Source organism: Cyclopterus lumpus, chromosome 12, assembly GCF_009769545.1.
Source record: "Cyclopterus lumpus isolate fCycLum1 chromosome 12, fCycLum1.pri, whole genome shotgun sequence".
In the NCBI taxonomy this organism is placed as follows: domain Eukaryota; kingdom Metazoa; phylum Chordata; class Actinopteri; order Perciformes; family Cyclopteridae; genus Cyclopterus; species Cyclopterus lumpus.
The window spans coordinates 75,156-94,844 of NC_046977.1; the positions used below are offsets into that span (position 1 = coordinate 75,156).

The 19,689-nt window shown below is 44.6% G+C and overlaps 1 protein-coding gene across 1 annotated transcript; it reads left to right on the forward strand.

The window, feature by feature from the left end:
* The first annotated feature begins 7,444 nt into the window (after positions 1 to 7,444).
* dusp11 (dual specificity phosphatase 11 (RNA/RNP complex 1-interacting)) lies at positions 7,445 to 18,370 on the forward strand. The gene is made up of 10 exons (XM_034547460.1): positions 7,445 to 7,640; positions 7,731 to 7,779; positions 9,830 to 9,905; positions 9,976 to 10,107; positions 10,185 to 10,308; positions 13,886 to 13,946; positions 14,019 to 14,065; positions 14,149 to 14,224; positions 14,312 to 14,443; positions 17,305 to 18,370. Exons 2-10 carry the CDS (start codon positions 7,742 to 7,744, stop codon positions 17,798 to 17,800), a joined length of 1,182 nt encoding a protein of 393 aa, XP_034403351.1. The 5' UTR covers positions 7,445 to 7,640; positions 7,731 to 7,741; the 3' UTR covers positions 17,801 to 18,370.
* Positions 18,371 to 19,689: the final 1,319 nt, after the last annotated feature.

The window sequence follows — 19,689 nt, forward strand, 5'->3', positions numbered from 1 at the left end:
TCTCCGTTATGCAAGTCTGTCTCTACAAGACCGTAAACCGCACACCTGAATGACCATATATGGACTTCCCTCCGCAGGCTGTTACAACAGGAAAGATCTTAAGCTTTTATGTTACGTAACTTTGGCTGTTCTTTGCACGTGCTTGGAAAAGACACTATGCAACCTCTGCACATGTTCCTCAGGTGTGTTTGCTCTCAGGTGTGTTTGCTCTCAGGTGGGTTCCTCTCAAGTGAGTCCCTCTGTCTCTCTCAGGTGTGTTTGCTCTCAGGTGTGTTCCTCTCAGGTTCACACTTCCCTGTTTAAAGACTGTCGCACTACCTTTCTGGGTCAGATCTCCTCTCCATTTGTGGGGTGGAGCTCTGGTCATTCAATTGAATTGTTAAAAGTTTCTGTTTAATAAATACTTAAAGACATTTACTGTAAGTGTTTAGACATCACACTAGTTTTCTCTAAGGGAGATTGGAAAGGTTAATTTACATCACAATTGGTAACGAGGATGAGGTTGGACGTGTGATCAGGACTTCGTTGGGCGACAGAAGTGCACTACCTGTAGAAGCCATTACACTGATTTGTGTTTATATATGCCAGATCCTATCCATGTCGGTAAATTATAATCATACTACCGCCTATAGATCACATTATGCTGATCATAATGAAATACTGTTGATCATGTTGCTGAAATAATTATAATCTTTCATCCGCATTTAAGACAAAGCAAAGTTTTTCTGTTTAAGATGAGTTTCAGTTATGTTTCTGTTGCTCTTATAGATTAAAAGAAAGTATTGAAGTGGCACTACGAAAGAATGTGCGTTGATTCACTGACTACTACTAGATAGTTGATTCCTCCCGGAAGGTGAGAGGCTGTCCTCAGACTGAGATTAATGGTCTAATCCTGCATTTGGGACAAAGAATCCCACCGGGTGAGAGCATTTTGTGATGTAAACAGACACTTCGACACTAGCTGGCTTGCACATTGGGTGTCGGACAGGCATGTCCGGGTATGCTTATAGTTTTGTAGGTTTGACCTTGTGTATCTGATGCACCGCATGTTTCTGAAAATTCTGTAGGCAAGCGGCTGAGAGGAGTTGGACTCCAACGTCCTCGCACAGTAGGGTGTAGGGCAGATGTGCCTTGGTATGCTTAGAGTTTTATAGGTTCAGTCTTGTGTATTTTAATACACTGGATTGTTCTGGGAATACTGGAAATAAGCAGCCGAGAGGAGGTGAAACCGGTGTATTGAGCACATTAGAGTGCTGGGGAGATGGGTAAAAGTCAGAGCAAGGCCAAGTCTGTGGAGCCTGAGAGGCCTTTTTACAAACTCTTATCTCCCATAATACAATGTATGAGGGAAAAGGACAGACACACTGTCGACCCATTGGAGGAATGGGTCAAAATGGGTTTTCCTGAGAAGGGCAGTTTTAGCCTGCAACAATTGGAGCAACTAACAATGTGTTTGGAACAGGGAGAACAAGACGAAGCCGTAGAATGGAAGGGGAAGTCCAAAAGAGAAAGAAAAGACTGTTTAAAAGAGGACTGGAAAGTCCATATGTTATGTGGAGAGAGGAAGCAGAAAGAAAATGAAGAATGAGGGTGACAATAAAAATAACTTCCGGTCCAGTGGACGGCGCAGTGCCAGTTGGTGTTTGAGAAGATAAAACAAGCTCTCTGTGGGGAACGGCTCCTTCACACACCTAACTTCTCTTCCCTTTACTCTGCAGACTGATGCATCGAACAGAGTGCTAGGGGCCGTTTTGTCCCAGCAGGTAGAGGGGGTTGACCGCCCCGTCCTCTACATCAGCCGGAAGCTGTCAGAGAGGGAAGCCAGGTACAGCACGGTGGAGAAGGAGTGCCTGGCCACGTGTGACGCTCATTCACCCTCTGTTCGGACCACGCCCCGCTCCAATAGCTCCACCGCATGAAAGATACTAACGCCCAGATCACTCGTGGTATCTGGCTTTGCAGCCTTTTAATTTCAAGGTGATCCATAGGCAGATGGTCGATAGCTCCTCGGCCTAAGTCAGGTGGTGTGGGTATGTGGTGGCTGGGGCGTGGTTAGTTTTGTGTAGTTATTAGTGTGATTCCATAATAATATTTTTTATTGTAACTAGAACCATCAATTCGGCTCGATTTTGTTGACTCATGGCAGAGAAAACTTGCCTTGGAGAAGGCCATTCATTTCCTAACAAAACTTGTGACCCTGATGTGATTGCTCAACGGAATCCAAGGAAGGCTAAAAGTGACCGAGCTCGAAGACACTCTTGCAGGATTCAAACTGACAAGGTGAGTAGCGCCTTTTGAAAAAAGTGTGCACATCTTTTTCGACTATACCTTGAATAGGGAAGGTAGTGCCGTGGTAACACTTTAGTAACACTTAAATGTCCCTTACTGATAGCACTTTGTTGTTTAGCACTTTAGCAGCACTTAAATGTCTCTTACTGATAGCACTTTGTAGTTTAACACTTTAGTAGCACTTAAATGTCTCTTACTGATAGCACTTTGTAGTTTAACTTTATTGAAGAAATTGTACTTGCTTGATTCTTGTTGTTCTGACTTTGGACTCATGGTTTAATGCACTTATTGTAAGTCGCTTTGGATAAAAGCGTCAGCTAAATGACATGTAATGTAATGTAAAAACAAGTGAATGTTACAGCATGGCACAATTGCAGAGTGAATACAAATACATGAAACTGCGCAGTGTACGGCCAACCAAGATGGTGTTCTGAGAAAGGTCACATGATAGCGTTAGAAACGTTGTTTTAGAACCTGGGGTTCGTAACGGTGTTAGACCAAACAACTTGGCTGTTCTCGTAACATCGCATGATGGCGTTGAATACGTTATTTGAGTGTCTGGAACTCGTAAAACCTCCGTAGGTTATAGATAAATAAGAAAATCGGTGCGCGGAACCGTGCGTTTAGTGCGTTGGGTTGCGCTGGAGAAACAATAGCTTCTATATGTGTTGCTTGAGGAGCATAAGCATCCTGGATACTGAGAATAACTGTTGGTGAAAACACGTGCAAAAGATGACTGCTGGCTGCATAGTACTCACGATGAAGGCCCTGTCCGGAGAATAGTTGACATAGAAAATAGAATTATTAATAGATTAGTATTCAATTAGTTAGTAAGAGTTAGTATGGTGCATTGGAGAACAGCAGCCAATAATATATATATATATATATATATATATATATATATATATATATATATATATATATATATATATATATATATATATATATATATATATATAGGGAAAACCACAGGTGTAGGGCACAAGTCATTAAGGAGGCAGAGGAGTGGCGGAGGGCAGGTGAAGGGAATGAGTAATTAGCAGATACAGAACTAACGGGGTGTTACAGGTTCATAGTATTACTTTATTAACATGAACAACCTGGTTCATATATTACTTTATTAACATGAACAACCTGGTTCATATATTACTGTATTAACATAAACAACCTGGTTCATATGTTACTGTATTAACATAAACAACCTCCATCCATCCATCCATTATCACCCTCTTATCCGGGGTCGGGTCGCGGTGGCAGCAGGTTCAGCAGGCCGACCCAGGCTTCCCTCTCACCCGCAGCACTTTCCAGCTCATTCTGGGGGATCCCGAGGCGTTCCAAGGCCAGCCGGGAGATATAATCCCTCCAGCGTGTCCTCGGTCTTCCCCGGGCCTCCTACCAGTTGGACGTGCCCGGAAAACCTCTAATGGGAGGCGTCCGGGAGGCATCCTAACTAGATGCCCGAACCACCTCAGCTGACTCCTTTCGACACGAAGGAGCAGCGACTCGACTCCAAGCTCCCCCCTGATGTCCAAGCTCCTTACCCTATCTCTAAGGCTGAGCCCGGCCACCCTACGGAGGAAGCTCATTTCGGCCGCTTGTATCCGAGATCTCGTTCTTTCGGTCACGACCCAGAGTTCGTGACCATAGGTGAGGGTTGGAACGTAGACCGACCAGTAAATGGAGAGCTTTGCCTTCCGGCTCAGCTCCCTCTTCACTAAGACGGACCGGTACAGCGCCTGTTTTACTGCTGCAGCCGCACCGATCCGCCTGTCGATCTCCCGCTCCACCTTACCCTCACTCGTGAACAAGACCCCAAGATACTTGAACTCCTTCGCTTGGGGTAGGCAGTTTGCCCCCACCTGGAGGGAGCAATCCGCCGGTTTCCGGCAGAGCACCATGGCCTCAGATTTGGAGGTGCTAACTCTCATCCCTGCCGCTTCGCACTCGGCTGCAAAACGCCCCAGTGAATGCTGGAGGTCACGGTCCGAGGAGGCAAACAGGACCACATCATCCGCAAACAGCAGAGAGGCGATCCCGAGACTCCCGAACCGGATCCTCTCCGCCCCCTGGCTGCGCCTAGATATCCTGTCCATGAAGGTCACGAACAGGACCGGTGATAAAGGGCAGCCCTAGCGGAGGCCAACACCCACCGGGAACGTGTCTGACTTACTACCGAGGAGACGAACACAGCTCCTACTGCAGGCGTACAGAGACCGGATGGCCCGTGCCAACGGGTCCGGCACCCCATACTCCCGCAGCACCCCCCACAAAAACCCCAGAGGGACCCGGTCAAAAGCCTTCTCCAGGTCTACAAAGCACATGTAAACTGGTTGGGCAAACTCCCAGGACCCCTCCAGTAATCTTGCGAGGGTAAAGAGCTGGTCCACTGTTCCACGACCGGGACGGAATCCGCACTGTTCGTCCTGAATCTGAGGTTCGACAAGCGGTCGGAGCCTCCTCTCCAGCACCCTGGCATAAGCTTTTCCCGGGAGGCTGAGCAGTGTGATACCACGATAGTTCGAGCACACTCTCCGGTCCCCCTTCTTGAAGATGGGAACCACCACCCCGGTCTGCCAGTCCATGGGCACTGTTCCCGACCCCCATGCGACACTGAAAAGGCGTGTCAACCAAGACAGACCAACAATGTCCAGCGCTTTCAGCATTTCAGGGCGGATCTCATCCACCCCTGGCGCCTTGCCGCCAAGGAGCTTTTTGACTACCTTAGCGACCTCTGCCAGGGATATGGGTGAATCCACCCCAAAGTCTTCCGGCGCTGCCCCCTCTCCGGGGGACATGTTGGCCGGGTTTAGGAGTTCCTCAAAGTGCTCTTTCCACCGCCCGACGATGTCCCCAGTCCGGGTCAGCAGTTCCCCCCCCCTGCTGAGAACAGCCTGGGGTAGACCCTGCTTTCCCTTCCTGATCCGTCGGATGGTTTGCCAGAACTTCCTTGAGGCCAACCGAAAGTCCTTCTCCATGGCCTCCCCGAACTCCTCCCATGCCCGAGTTTTAGCCTCCGCGTCCATCATCGCTGTAGCCCTTTTGGCCCGCCGGTACCCGTCAGCTGCTTCAGGAGACCCCTGCCAGGCCCGAAAGGCCTCCTTCTTCAGTTTGACGGCTACCCTCACCCCCGGTGTCCACCACCAGGTTCTAGGGTTGCCGCCACGACAGGCACCGATGACCTTCCGGCCACAGCCCTGAGCAGCCGCGTCCACAATAGAGGCTTTGAACAAGGTCCACTCGGATTCCATGTCCCCAGCCTCCCTCGGGATTTGTGAGAAGTTCTTCCGGAGGTGGGAGTTGAAGACCTCCCGGACAGGATCCTCTGCCAGACGTTCCCAGTTCACCCTCACTACACGTTTGGGCTTGCCAGGTCCCTCTAGCCGAGTCCCCCGCCATCTGATCCAACTCACCACCAGGTGGTGATCAGTTGACAGCTCTGCTCCTCTCTTCACCCGAGTGTCCAAGACATACGGCCGCAGATCAGATGATACGATTACAAAGTCGATCATTGATCTCCGGCCTAAGGTGTTCTGGTACCAGGTACACTTATGAGCCACCTTATGTTCGAACATGGTGTTCGTTATGGACAAACTGTGGCTAGCACAGAAGTCCAACAACAAAACACCATTCGGGTTCAGATCGGGCAAGCCGTTCCTCCCAATCACGCCCCGCCAGGTTTCTCTGTCATTGCCCACGTGAGCGTTGAAGTCTCCCAGGAGAACTATGGAGTCAGCAGGCGGCGCCCTTTCCAGGACCCCTCCCACCGACTCCAAGAAGGCTGGATACTCCGAAATGCTGTTCGGTGCATAAGCACAAACAACAGTCAGAGCCTTACTCCCCGCAACCCGTAGGCGCAGGGAGGCGACCCTCTCGTTCCCCGGGGAAAACTCCAACACAGCGGCGCTCAGCCGGGGGCTCGTGAGTATCCCCACTCCCGCCCGGCGCCTCTCACCCTGGGCAACTCCAGAAAAGGACAAAGTCCAACCCTTCTCCAGGAGCTTGGTTCCAGAGCCCATGCTGTGCGTGGAGGTGAGCCCAACTATATCTAGCTGGTACCGCTCCACCTCCCGCACCAGCTCCGGCTCTTTCCCTGCTAGTGAGGTGACGTTCCACGTCCCTAGAGCTAGTCTATGCTGCCGGCGATCGGCCCGCCCAGGTCTCCCGCCTGGCCCGCCGCCCGGTCTACATAAACAACCTGGTTCATATATTACTTTATTAACATAAACAACCTGGTTCATATATTACTTTATTAACATAAACAACCTGGTTCATATGTTACTGTATTAACATAAACAACCTGGTTCATATATTACTTTATTAACATAAACAACCTGGTTCATATGTTACTGTATTAACATAAACAACCTGGTTCATATATTACTTTATTAACATAAACAACCTGGTTCATATGTTACTGTATTAACATAAACAACCTGGTTCATATATTACTGTATTAACATAAACAACCTGGTTCATATGTTACTGTAGTAACATAAACAACCTGGTTCATATGTTACTGTATTAACATAAACAACCTGGTTCATATATTACTGTATTAACATAAACAACCTGGTTCATATGTTACTGTAGTAACATAAACAACCTGGTTCATATGTTACTGTATTAACATAAACAACCTGGTTCATATGTTACTGTATTAACATAAACAACCTGGTTCATATGTTACTGTATTAACATGAACAACCTGGTTCATATGTTACTGTATTAACATAAACAACCTGGTTCATATGTTACTGTATTAACATAAACAACCTGGTTCATATGTTACTGTATTAACATAAACAACCTGGTTCATATGTTACTGTAGTAACATAAACAACCTGGTTCATATGTTACTGTATTAACATAAACAACCTGGTTCATATGTTACTGTATTAACATGAACAACCTGGTTCATATGTTACTGTATTAACATAAACAACCTGGTTCATATGTTACTGTATTAACATAAACAACCTGGTTCATATGTTACTGTATTAACATGAACAACCTGGTTCATATGTTACTGTATTAACATAAACCAGGTCCAGTGTTTCCTCTGCTAAAGGAAGGAAGGAAGCATTGAAGCTCCTTTCCTTTGCATTTAGAGAATTCAACCAGCACTCATCATGGCGGCCACTTAGATACTTCCGGGTCATTTCACCCAGTTAGAACCTTAGTGACCAAAAGTGGACCACGGGCTGAGTGAGAAACTGAAGGCTCCTCTTCCGGTCACGTGAGTGTCTCCGTCTACGTCATCCACACGCGACTCGTGAAGCAGCAGCCAACAGGAGCTGTTTATTCAAACCTAGTAGTTTTAAATCTTAAGATATTTGTTGTACTCGTAGTCGGTGAGTATATAGTAGTATAATATAATAAATACTTTAAACCAACGTGTGTCGCTGCAAGTGTTAACGTTCATATTTGTATCATTGAGACAGACACGCTGGAAATGTCGCGGCCCTCTAAGAAGAGGGGCGTCCCGTTCAGGTGAGTACCATACGATATTAATCCTGGAGGAAGTACCTCTGATGTGTATTAGTATCTGTCAGGATACTGTTGAGTACCTCTGATGTGTATTACTATCTGTCAGGATACTGTTGAGTACCTCTGATGTGTATTAGTATCTGTCAGGATACTGTTGAGTACCTCTGATGTGTATTAGTATCTGTCAGGATACTGTTGAGTACCTCTGATGTGTATTAGTATCTGTCAGGATACTGTTGAATACCTCTGATGTGTATTAGTATCTGTCAGGATACTGTTGAGTACCTCTGATGTGTATTAGTATCTGTCAGGATACTGTTGAGTACCTCTGATGTGTATTAGTATCTGTCAGGATACTGTTGAGTACCTCTGATGTGTATTAGTATCTGTCAGGATACTGTTGAATACCTCTGATGTGTATTAGTATCTGTCAGGATACTGTTGAGTACCTCTGATGTGTATTAGTATCTGTCAGGATACTGTTGAGTACCTCTGATGTGTATTAGTATCTGTCAGGATACTGTTGAGTACCTCTGATGTGTATTAGTATCTGTCAGGATACTGTTGAGTACCTCTGATGTGTATTAGTATCTGTCAGGATACTGTTGAGTACCTCTGATGTTTATTATTATCTGTCAGGATACTGTTGAGTACCTCTGATGTGTATTAGTATCTGTCAGGATACTGTTGAGTACCTCTGATGTGTATTAGTATCTGTCAGGATACTGTTGAGTACCTCTGATGTGTATTAGTATCTGTCAGGATACTGTTGAGTACCTCTGATGTGTATTAGTATCTGAATGTTTATGATAAACTGAATGATGAAGTGTTCCTTTGTGATGATGATGAATGTTTATGATAAACTGAACCTCCATAGGTACTCAACAGCATACTGACAGATACTAATACACCTCAGAGGTACTTAACAACAGTATTTATCTGTCAGTATGTTTTGAATACTTCTGAGGTGTATTTGTATCTGAATGTTTATGATAAACTGAAGGATGATGTGTATTAGTATCTGTCAGTATGCTGTTGAGTACCTCTGATGTTCAGTTTATCATAAACATTCATCATCATCACATAAAGGAACTCTTCATCATTCAGTTTATCATAAACATTCATCATCATCACATAAAGGAACTCTTCATCATTCAGTTTATCATAAACATTCATCATCATCACATAAAGGAACTCTTCATCATTCAGTTTATCATAAACATTCATCATCATCACATAAAGGAACTCTTCATCATTCAGTTTATCATAAACATTCATCATCATCACATAAAGGAACTCTTCATCATTCAGTTTATCATAAACATTCATCATCATCACATAAAGGAACTCTTCATCATTCAGTTTATCATAAACATTCATCATCATCACATAAAGGAACTCTTCATCATTCAGTTTATCATAAACATTCATCATCATCACATAAAGGAACTCTTCATCATTCAGTTTATCATAAACATTCATCATCACATAAAGGAACTCTTCATCATTCAGTTTATCATAAACATTCATCATCATCACATAAAGGAACTCTTCATCATTCAGTTTATCATAAACATTCATCATCACATAAAGGAACTCTTCATCATTCAGTTTATCATAAACATTCATCATCACATAAAGGAACTCTTCATCATTCAGTTTATCATAAACATTCATCATCATCACATAAAGGAACTCTTCATCATTCAGTTTATCATAAACATTCATCATCACATAAAGGAACTCTTCATCATTCAGTTTATCATAAACATTCATCATCACATAAAGGAACTCTTCATCATTCAGTTTATCATAAACATTCATCATCATCACATAAAGGAACTCTTCATCATTCAGTTTATCATAAACATTCATCATCACATAAAGGAACTCTTCATCATTCAGTTTATCATAAACATTCATCATCACATAAAGGAACTCTTCATCATCCAGTTTGGATAATGGTGGTTTTCACTGGACAGGAAGTGGAAGATAAACTGAGTAGTTTCACAATAAAAGCTGTGTCACAGTAACAGTTGATTCTTGCCAACAGATGGCTGGATTACTCAGCTGTTGGGAAAAGACTTGACGGGACACGTTTCATTGCCTTCAAAGTGCCTCTGAAGCAGGTCAGGAGAGAAGTCTGTTTCAGTCAGTTTGTGGACGCCCAGCTGCTCGTTAACGTCTTTGTTCTTTCAGTCTCTGAACCGGCAGCTTCCAGCTTCAGATGCCTTCGGGCCGTGGGAGCTGCTGGACACTGTGAACAAAGAAAAGCAAGAGCTCGGTCTGATCATCGACCTGACGTTCACCACGCGCTACTACTCTCTTCAGGTAACGCACACCTTTTAGGGTTCTTCTTTGTCTCTTCAGGGGGACAGAAATGCCAATGTTCTCCGTTGTCCCTGCAGGACGTCCCCGAGTCTCTGCTGGTCGTGAAGATCTTCACAGCCGGTCACGAGGTTCCCAGCGACGACACAATCCTGAGCTTCAAACGCGCAGTACGCTGGTTCCTACGAGACAACGCGGAGAACGGTGAGCAATGCTTCAATATTTTTGCCATCTTTAGTGGTTATTTACACAAAAACACATTTAAATGATTAAGAAATAAAAAATGGTATTGTTAATGAGCTCAGAGCGTGGTAGGAAGTTAAACTGCTCATAATTCATCTGTAATATCTACTTTATATTCATGTGAAAACATCTGGATTTATTCTAGTTTATCACCAACACGTGAACGTTGACCTTTGGCCAGAACTAACTTATTCTGAATAGAAACTGAATGCATCATCCATATTTTACTAAATGGAAACTTTGTACGTGAGCTCTTCTCCTGTCAATCACACGTTAATAATAGCACAGATTTGTTGTTCTTAATTTTGTAATATCAATCGATCAGCAACTAGAAAGCGTTAATGGCAATCTCCTGATCTTCAGCGACTATCAAAGACATCAGTAGTCAACCTGAGACCACGATCGGTGGCAGCCTGCCCGCCATCCTGGACTGATCCACGTCTAGTCCTGAACACTGTTTCTAGCTTAATATGTTAGTAACATAAGTAAGTAGTAACATGCTACTTACTTATGTTACTAACACAATTTACTTAGTTACTTTCATAAGGTACATCTCGGTAACATCTTAGTTACATGTTACATCACTTGTAACTAACATAAGTTAGAAACGCAAGTTACTGCCATCTATTCAATTCAATTCAGTTTATTTTGTATAGCCCAAAATCACAGATTACAACCTCCCCTCAGAGGGCTTTACAATCTGTACACATACGACATCCCTGACCTTTGACCTCACATCAGATCAGGAAAAACTCCCCAAAAATAACCTTTGACAGGGAAAAAAGTGAAGAAACCTTCAGGAGAGCAACAGAGGAGGATCCCTCTCCCCGGATGGACAGAAGAATAGATGTCATGTGACCAGGTTAACAGTTACATAAACACATTCAATGAATATGAAATTATGAATAATGAGTAGTAGACATGGGCCACGATCTAGACCGCCATGATCCATGAAACAAGGAGTTAGAGAAGAGGGGGGCATCAGCAGGGGCCATGGCAGGCATGAAACACAGCCATGTCCAAATACCCTATGAGAAGTGAAGTCACAACGACTCCGGGGAGGAAGCAGAGTTAATAAGGTGCAATGGAGAGATGTAAATTCATCCATAAGGAGAGAGAGAAGAGGAGAAAGGTGCTCAGTGTATCCTAAAACATCCCTCAGCAGCCTATAAGCCTATAGCAGCATATCAAGGGGCTGGACCAGGGCAAACCTGATTCAGCCCTAACTATAAGCACTATTAAAGAGGAAAGTCTTAAGTCTATTCTTGAATGAGGTGACTGTGTCTGCCTCCAGGACTGAAAGTGGAAGCTGGTTCCATAAAAGAGGAGCTTGATAACTAAAGGCTCTGGCTCCCATCCTACTTTTTAGGACTCTAGGAACCACAAGTAGCCCCGCATTTAGTGAGCAGCTCTCTAGTGGGGCAATATGGTACTACAAGCTCCTTAAGATATGATGGTGCATCACCAATCAAGGCTTTGTAGGTGAGGAGAAGAATTTTAAATGTGATTCTTGATTTTACAGGGAGCCAGTGCAGAGCAGCTAATACAGGAGTCATGTGATCTCTTTTCTTAGTTTTTGTGAGTACACGAGCTGCAGCATTCTGGATCAACTGGAGGGATTTAAGAGACTTATTAGAGCAGCCTGATAATAAGGAGTTGCAGTAATCTAGTCTGGAAGTAACAAACGCGTGAACCAGCTTTTCTGAATCTTTTTGAGACAAGATGTGCCTGATTTTAAAAAGGCAGTCCATGAGCTCTGTTTTAAGTGCGAGTTAAAGATAACTCCTATATAGGTACTATCTAAAGGTATTACTATGAAGGACTGTGGTACATGTTAGTAAAGACACATTGATAATATCTAGTAGAGTTACTAATTAAAGGTTAAACTCCTTTAAGTTTTTGACACCCAAGCCGTTTTTCATAAAAATTGCGATGGTTTGCATACCCATACTAAATGGAGTGTATCTCCTCTACCACAAGGGCTATTTGAATAAATCGTTATGATGAAAAGGAAACAGTTGTGAGAATACTTCAGATGTATAAACTGTTTAAGATTAAATGAAGATGGCGCACAGCACAAATTAAAGTTACAGGTTCGCCTTGTAAAAAGCGCTTATTATTATGATTATCTCTTTGGAATAATGCAGCTGAAAAGTTTAATCCTAGCACAATATATGAACAGTATTTGGGCCCATTGGGCACCATCGGTGCCATTTGAGTTTTCTCATGTACCAGACTATATATCTCACTTTTATATTACTAATGGGGTTCAATACATACAAATACAGCATAGAAGAAAAAAGTTATTAATGTTTTATTATTAATTTTCTTTTAGTATTGTCAGTTGTGTTTGGAGCATTTGAAAACGGCTTACTAATTATTGTAGCTCATGTTCTGTTTAATTTGATGTGAAACGTCATATTATTTTGTGATTATTTTCCTGGTTAAAACGCATAAAACCAGGCAACAAAGCAGCCTCGTTGGGATGGGGTCCAAGAGACAGGTAGACGGTTTAGAAGTAGAAACCATTGAAGACAATTGGTCTAGGTTAATGGGAGAAAAGCTATCCAAATATATACCAGAGCATACAGCCGTTTCCAAGGCCACTCCTCTTGAGGACAGATCGGCAGTAGTTGAGGCCAACAAACAAGTAGTTAACAGAAATGGTTCTATTTAGGTAGCATAAACAGTGGTGTGCGCAGTCAGTAGTTTCAGTGGTGGAGGTGAGTGCATGTGTGGAAAGTGTGTGTGATATGTTAGAGAGAGAGAGTCCTGTGTTATATTGAGGACGGACTAAAGTTAGTACAGGAGTCCTCTGTTATGTTGAGGACAGACTAAAGTTAGTACAGGAGTCCTCTGTTATGTTGAGGACAGACTAAAGTTAGTACAGGAGTCCTCTGTTATATTGAGGACAGACTAAAGTTAGTACAGGAGTCCTCTGTTATAATGAGGACAGACTAAAGTTAGCACAGGAGTCCTCTGTTATATTGAGGACAGACTAAAGTTAGTACAGGAGTCCTCTGTTATATTGAGGACAGACTAAAGTTAGTACAGGAGTCCTGTGTTATGTTGAGGACAGACTAAAGTTAGTACAGGAGTCCTCTGTTATGTTGAGGACAGACTAAAGTTAGTACAGGAGTCCTCTGTTATATTGAGGACAGACTAAAGTTAGTACAGGAGTCCTCTGTTATGTTGAGGACAGACTAAAGTTAGTACAGGAGTCCTCTGTTATGTTGAGGACAGACTAAAGTTAGTACAGGAGTCCTCTGTTATGTTGAGGACAGACTAAAGTTAGTACAGGAGTCCTCTGTTATGTTGAGGACAGACTAAAGTTAGTACAGGAGTCCTCTGTTATAATGAGGACAGACTAAAGTTAGTACAGGAGTCCTCTGTTATGTTGGACCTGTATCTGGTGTGAAAATAGGAGTTAGTATTTTCATCTATAGGAAAGGCCAACAGAAAACTTCTGCAGGAGGAAAGAAAGAAATGAAAGACAGTTGGTCTTCATCTTGAGAATGGACTGTCCTCTTTGTTCCAGACAAGCTGATAGGAGTCCACTGTACCCATGGTCTGAACCGCACTGGCTACCTGATGTGCAGGTGAGTCCGTCTGAACCTGACGGGTGTCGTTGGACCTGTGAGCAGTGTGTAACAGCTGTGTCTGACCTGCAGGTACCTGATAGATGTTGATGGGATGGATCCTACAGAGGCAGTGGAACGTGAGCGCTGATGTTCTCATCTCATATTATTTTAATGTGTGGCCAACGAAAGAAAAGCTGCTTTAATGTTCTTTTGTCCTCAGTGTTCAACTCCTCTCGGGGACACACTGTAGAAAGACAGAACTATCTGGATGACCTCCAATGGGGCCCGAAGAGGAGGTGATCATCTTTGTTATGGTTACGGAGGTCATTATTTTACATGTTTGATGTGACTGTCCAGCACGTTGACGGATCTGTTTCCAACAGTAATGAGGGGATGGAGGAGGATGAGCAGGAACCAATGAGAGGTCTCGCTTCACAGAGACCCAGTTCGACCACGTCAGACTCTGACAGCAGAGAGGACAGACTGTCTCATTTAAAAGACTCCCAGAACCACAGGTAGGAACAAGAAACGGCAACGTATCACATGACATCTGACGTCCCCTCATCTCTCTTTGACATCTTCACGTCTCTTTGACGTCTTCACTTCTCTCTCTGACGTCTTTGATGACGTCTTCATGTGTCTTTGACGACGTCTTCACGTGTCTTTGAAGTCTTCACGTCTCTCTGACTACTCTCTGCCGTCTTCACGTGTCTTTACGTCTTTGATGTCTTTGACGTCTTCACATCTCTTCGACGTCTTCACATCTCTCTGTGACATCTTTGACGACGTCTTCACGTGTCTTTGAAGTCTTCACGTCTCTCTGACGTCTTCACGTCTCTTTGACGTCTTTGATGTCTTTTTCGTCTTTGATGTCTTCACGTCTTTGACGTCTTCACATCTCTCTGACGTCTTCACGTCTCATCTCTCTCTGACGTGACATCTTCACGTCGCTCTCTGCCGTCTTCACGTCTCTCTGACTACTCTCTGCCGTCTTCACGTGTCTTTACGTCTTTGATGTTTTCACGTCTTTGACGTCTTCACATCTCTTCGACGTCTTCACATCTCTGTGACGTCTTCACATCTCTCTGACGTCTCTCTGCCGTCTTCACATCTCTCTGACGTCTTCACGTGTCTTTTCGTCTTTGATGTCTTCACATCTCTTTGACGTCTTCACATCTCTCTCTGTAACGTCTTCACGTCGTCACCTCTCTCTGATGTGAGGTCTTCACATCTCTGACATCTTCACGTCTCTCTTTGACGACGTCTTCACGTCTCTCTGTCATCTTCATGTGTCGTCTCTCTGACATCTTCACGTCTCTCTTTGACGACGTCTTCACGTCTCTCTGTCATCTTCATGTGTCGTCTCTCTGACATCTTCACGTCTCTCTTTGACGACGTCTTCACGTCTCTCTGTCGTCTTCATGTGTCGTCTCTCTGACGTCTTCACGTCTCTCTGTCGTCTTCATGTGTCGTCTCTCTGACGTCTTCACGTGTCATCTCTCTCTCTGACGTCTTCACGTCTCTCTGTCGTCTTCATGTGTCGTCTCTCTGACATCTTCACGTGTCATCTCTCTCTCTGACGTCTTCACGTCTCTCTGTCGTCTTCATGTGTCGTCTCTCTGACATCTTCACGTGTCATCTCTCTCTCTGACGTCTTCACGTCTCTCTGTCGTCTTCATGTGTCGTCTCTCTGACATCTTCACGTGTCATCTCTCTCTCTGACGTCTTCACGTCTCTCTGTCGTCTTCATGTGTCGTCTCTCTGACATCTTCACGTGTCATCTCTCTCTCTGACGTCTTCACGTCTCTCTGTCGTCTTCATGTGTCGTCTCTCTGACATCTTCACGTGTCATCTCTCTCTCTGACGTCTTCACATCTCTCTGACGTCTTCGCGTCTCTCTGATGTCGTCACCTCTCTCTGACGTGAGGTCTTCACATCTCTGACATCTTCACGTCTCTCTTTGACGACGTCTTCACGTCTCTCTGTCGTCTTCATGTGTCGTCTCTCTGACATCTTCACGTGTCATCTCTCTCTCTGACGTCTTCACGTCTCTCTGTCGTCTTTATGTGTCGTCTCTCTGACGTCTTCACGTCTCATATCTCTCTGACGTCTTCACGTCTCTCTGACGTCTTCACATCTCTTTGACGTCTTCACATCTCTCTGACGTCTTTGATGTCTTCACGTCTTTGACGTCTTCACATCTCTCTGACGTCTTCACTTCTCTCTGAAGTCTTCACGTCTCTCTTTGACGTCTTCACGTCTCTTTGACGACGTCTTCACTTTGACGACATCTTCACGTTGACGACATCTTCACGTTGACGACATCTTCACGTCTCTTTGACGTCTTCACGTCTCATCTCTCTCTGACGTCTTCACGTCTCTCTGACGTCTCTTTGCCGTCTTTACATCTCTCTGACATCTTCACGTCTCATCTCTCTTTGTCGTCTTCACGTCTCTTTGTCGTCTTCACATCTCTCTGACGTCTTCACGTCTCTTTGTCGTCTTCACATCTCTCTGACGTCTTCACGTCTCATCTCTCTCTGACGTCTTCACATCTCTCTGACGTCTTCACGTGTCTTTTCGTCTTTGATGTCTTCACGTCTTTGACGTCTTCACATCTCTCTGTGACGTCTTCACGCGTCATCTCTCTCTAACGTCTTCACATCTCTCTGACGTCTTCACGTGTCTTTTCGTCTTTGATGTCTTCACGTCTTTGACGTCTTCACATCTCTCTGTGACGTCTTCACGCGTCATCTCTCTCTAACGTCTTCACATCTCTCTGTGACGTCTTCACGCGTCATCTCTCTCTGACGTCTTCACATCTCTCTGACGTCTTCACGTGTCTTTTCGTCTTTGACGTCTTCACATCTCTCTGACGTCTTCACATCGCTTTGACGTCTTCACTTCTCTCTGATGTCTTCACCTCTCTCTGACGTCTTCACATCTCATCTCTCTCTGACGTCTTCACATCTCTGACATCTTCACGTCTCTCTGACATCTTCACGTCTCTCTGACGTTTCCACGTCTCTCTGACGTCTTCACGTCTAATCTCTCTCTCTTGACGTCTCTCTGCCGTCTTCACATCTCATCTCTCTTTGACGTCTTCACGTCTCTGTGACGTCTTCACATCTCTCTGCCGTCTTCACATCTCATCTCTCTTTGACGTCTTCACGTCTCTGTGACGTCTTCACATCTCTCTGACGTCTTCACGTCTCTGTGACGTCTTCACTTGTCTCTGACGTCTTCACTTCTCTTGAAGTCTTCACGTCTCTTTGACGTCTTCACGTCTCTCTCTGAGGTCTTCACATCTCTCTGACATCTTCACGTGTCATCTTTCTCTGACGTCTTCACGTCTCTGCTTGTCGTCCCCCTGCAGACCTTTCCCTTCAAGAGGAACAAACCAGCACTCACATCACGGCCTTCCCAGTCCACCTGTGGGAGCCTCTTTCCTTCCCTATCAATGGACCCCCCCTTATACTGACAGTCAATGGAGGAGACCCCCCTGCTCAGAGGACAGCAGGTCCTGGTATGCTCCTCAAGAGGACAGGAGGTCCAGGTATGCTCCTCAAGAGGACAGGAGGTCCAGGTATGCTCCTCAAGAGGACAGGAGTTTCAGGTATGCTCCTCAAGAGGACGGAAGGTGCAGGTATGCTCCTCAAGAGGACGGCAGGTCCAGGAGAGGTCCTCCTCAAGAGGACGGCAGGTCCAGGAGAGGTCCTCCTCCTCAAGAGGACGGCAGGTCCAGGAGAGGTCCTCCTCCTCAAGAGGACGGAAGGTCCAGGAGAGGTCCTCCTCCTCAAGAGGACGGCAGGAGAGGTCCTCCTCCTCTTCCTCGTTACTCTGCACGCTGGACTAAGGAGTCCATTGGTTGAGACAGACCTGAGGAGGACTGGGCTGGACCTACAATGAGACGCCACGAGACACAGAGAGAATAGTGAAATTATTTTAGTTTTCATCAGACGTTGATCTGTTAACAGAAGCTGCAATTCATAATAGTTGTCTTTATGATTCTGTTCATGAATGAAACTCTTCGGCTCTGATTAGTCTCCAAGAGGCCGAGGTTGTAGTTGGTGAGGATTTGAGCACAAATAAAGCTGAACCCCTCCTGAGTTGTCACCGCGGCCTCACTGGTGACTTAGTCAAAGGGACTCAATGAAAACGCTGCAGTTCAGCTGAAGATCGTCGGATCTCTTTGGTTTCCGACAGATGGAAACAAAATGAGAGAATTTGGGACGAAGACATGACACAGGCTTGTCATTGTTTATCTTTTTTAAAATGTTTTCCTCCAGTGTGCACAGGTTTTCACCCCTCTGTGAAGGAAAATACTTATTTTATTATCTCTATTAATTAATTAGTTGCTTGTTCTATAAAAATGTTTTGTATATAAAAAAAATGACAGTTTGCTTAATAAAAGACTCCAATGTTTCCGTTTGGACCCAGAAGGATGTGTTTGTGAAAGTTTGACATTTGTGTTTGTGGTGTGTCATGGCTCAGGGAACAGGTGCTGGGAAGAGGCCTAATTCAATTTAGTTTATGTTGTATAGCCCAATATCACAAATTACAAACTCCCCTCAGAGGGCTTTACAATCTGTACACATACGACATCCCTGACCTTTGACCTCACATCGGATCAGGAAAAACTCCCCAAAAATAACCTTTGACAGGGAAAAAAGGGAAGAAACCTTCAGGAGAGCAACAGAGGAGGATCCCTTTATCAGGATGGACAGATGAATAGATGTCATGTGACCAGATGAACAGAGTTACAAAGTTACATAAACACATTACATGAATATGACAATGTATGAATGGAACTCCAATCCATGAAACAGAAGGAGGTAGAGAGGAGGGGGGGGGCGGGGCATCAGCAGGGCCAATGGGAGGCCGGCTCACCAGGCATCAGACACCTCCAGGTCCAATGGACCCTACGAGACGTGAAGTCACAACGACTCCGGGGAGGAAGCAGAGTTAATAAGGTGCAATGGAGAGATGTAAATTCATCCATAAGGAGAGAGAGAAGAGGAGAGAGGTGCTCAGTGTATCCTAAAACATCCCCCAGCAGCCTATAAGCCTATAGCAGCATATCAAGGGGCTGGACCAGGGCAAACCTGATTCAGCCCTAACTATAAGCACTATTAAAGAGGAAAGTCTTAAGTCTATTCTTAAATGAGGTGACTGTGTCTGCCTCCCGGACTGAAAGTGGAAGCTGGTTCCATAAAAGAGGAGCTTGATAACTGAAGGCTCTGGCTCCCATCCTACTTTTTAGGACTCTAGGAACCACAAGTAGCCCCACATTTAGTGAGCGCAGCTCTCTAGTGGGGCAATATGGTACTACAAGCTCCTTAAGATATGATGGTGCATCACTAATACAGGAGTAATGTGATCTCTTTTCTTAGTTTTTGTGAGTACACGAGCTGCAGCATTTAAACCAACTTAGTGCGGTACCTGAAATGCCAATCGACTGATCGAGTCTCTGTAATAGGATGTCATGATCAATGGTGTCGAACGCAGCACTAAGGTCTAATAATACCAGTACGGAAATGAGTCCATTATCTGATGCAATTAAGGGGTCATTTGTAATTTTCACCAGTGCTGTGGTGTTTTCTAAATTCTGACTGAAACTCCTCAAATAAACTATTATGATATAGAAAGTCGCACAACTGATTTGCGACTACTTTCTCAAGGATCTTAGAGAGGAAGGGAAGGTTAGAGATTGGTCTGTAGTTAGCCAACACCTCTGGATTAAGAGTGGGCTTCTTCAGGA

Bases quoted from the DNA above. Each gene is read 5' to 3' on its own strand.
- dusp11 (XM_034547460.1), top strand. From the start codon at position 7,742: ATGTCGCGGCCCTCTAAGAAGAGGGGCGTCCCGTTCAG. The intron at 10,108-10,184 runs GTAACGCACACC...TTGTCCCTGCAG, and splicing joins CGCGCTACTACTCTCTTCAG to GACGTCCCCGAGTCTCTGCT. The intron at 14,225-14,311 runs GTGATCATCTTT...TGTTTCCAACAG, and splicing joins CAATGGGGCCCGAAGAGGAG to TAATGAGGGGATGGAGGAGG.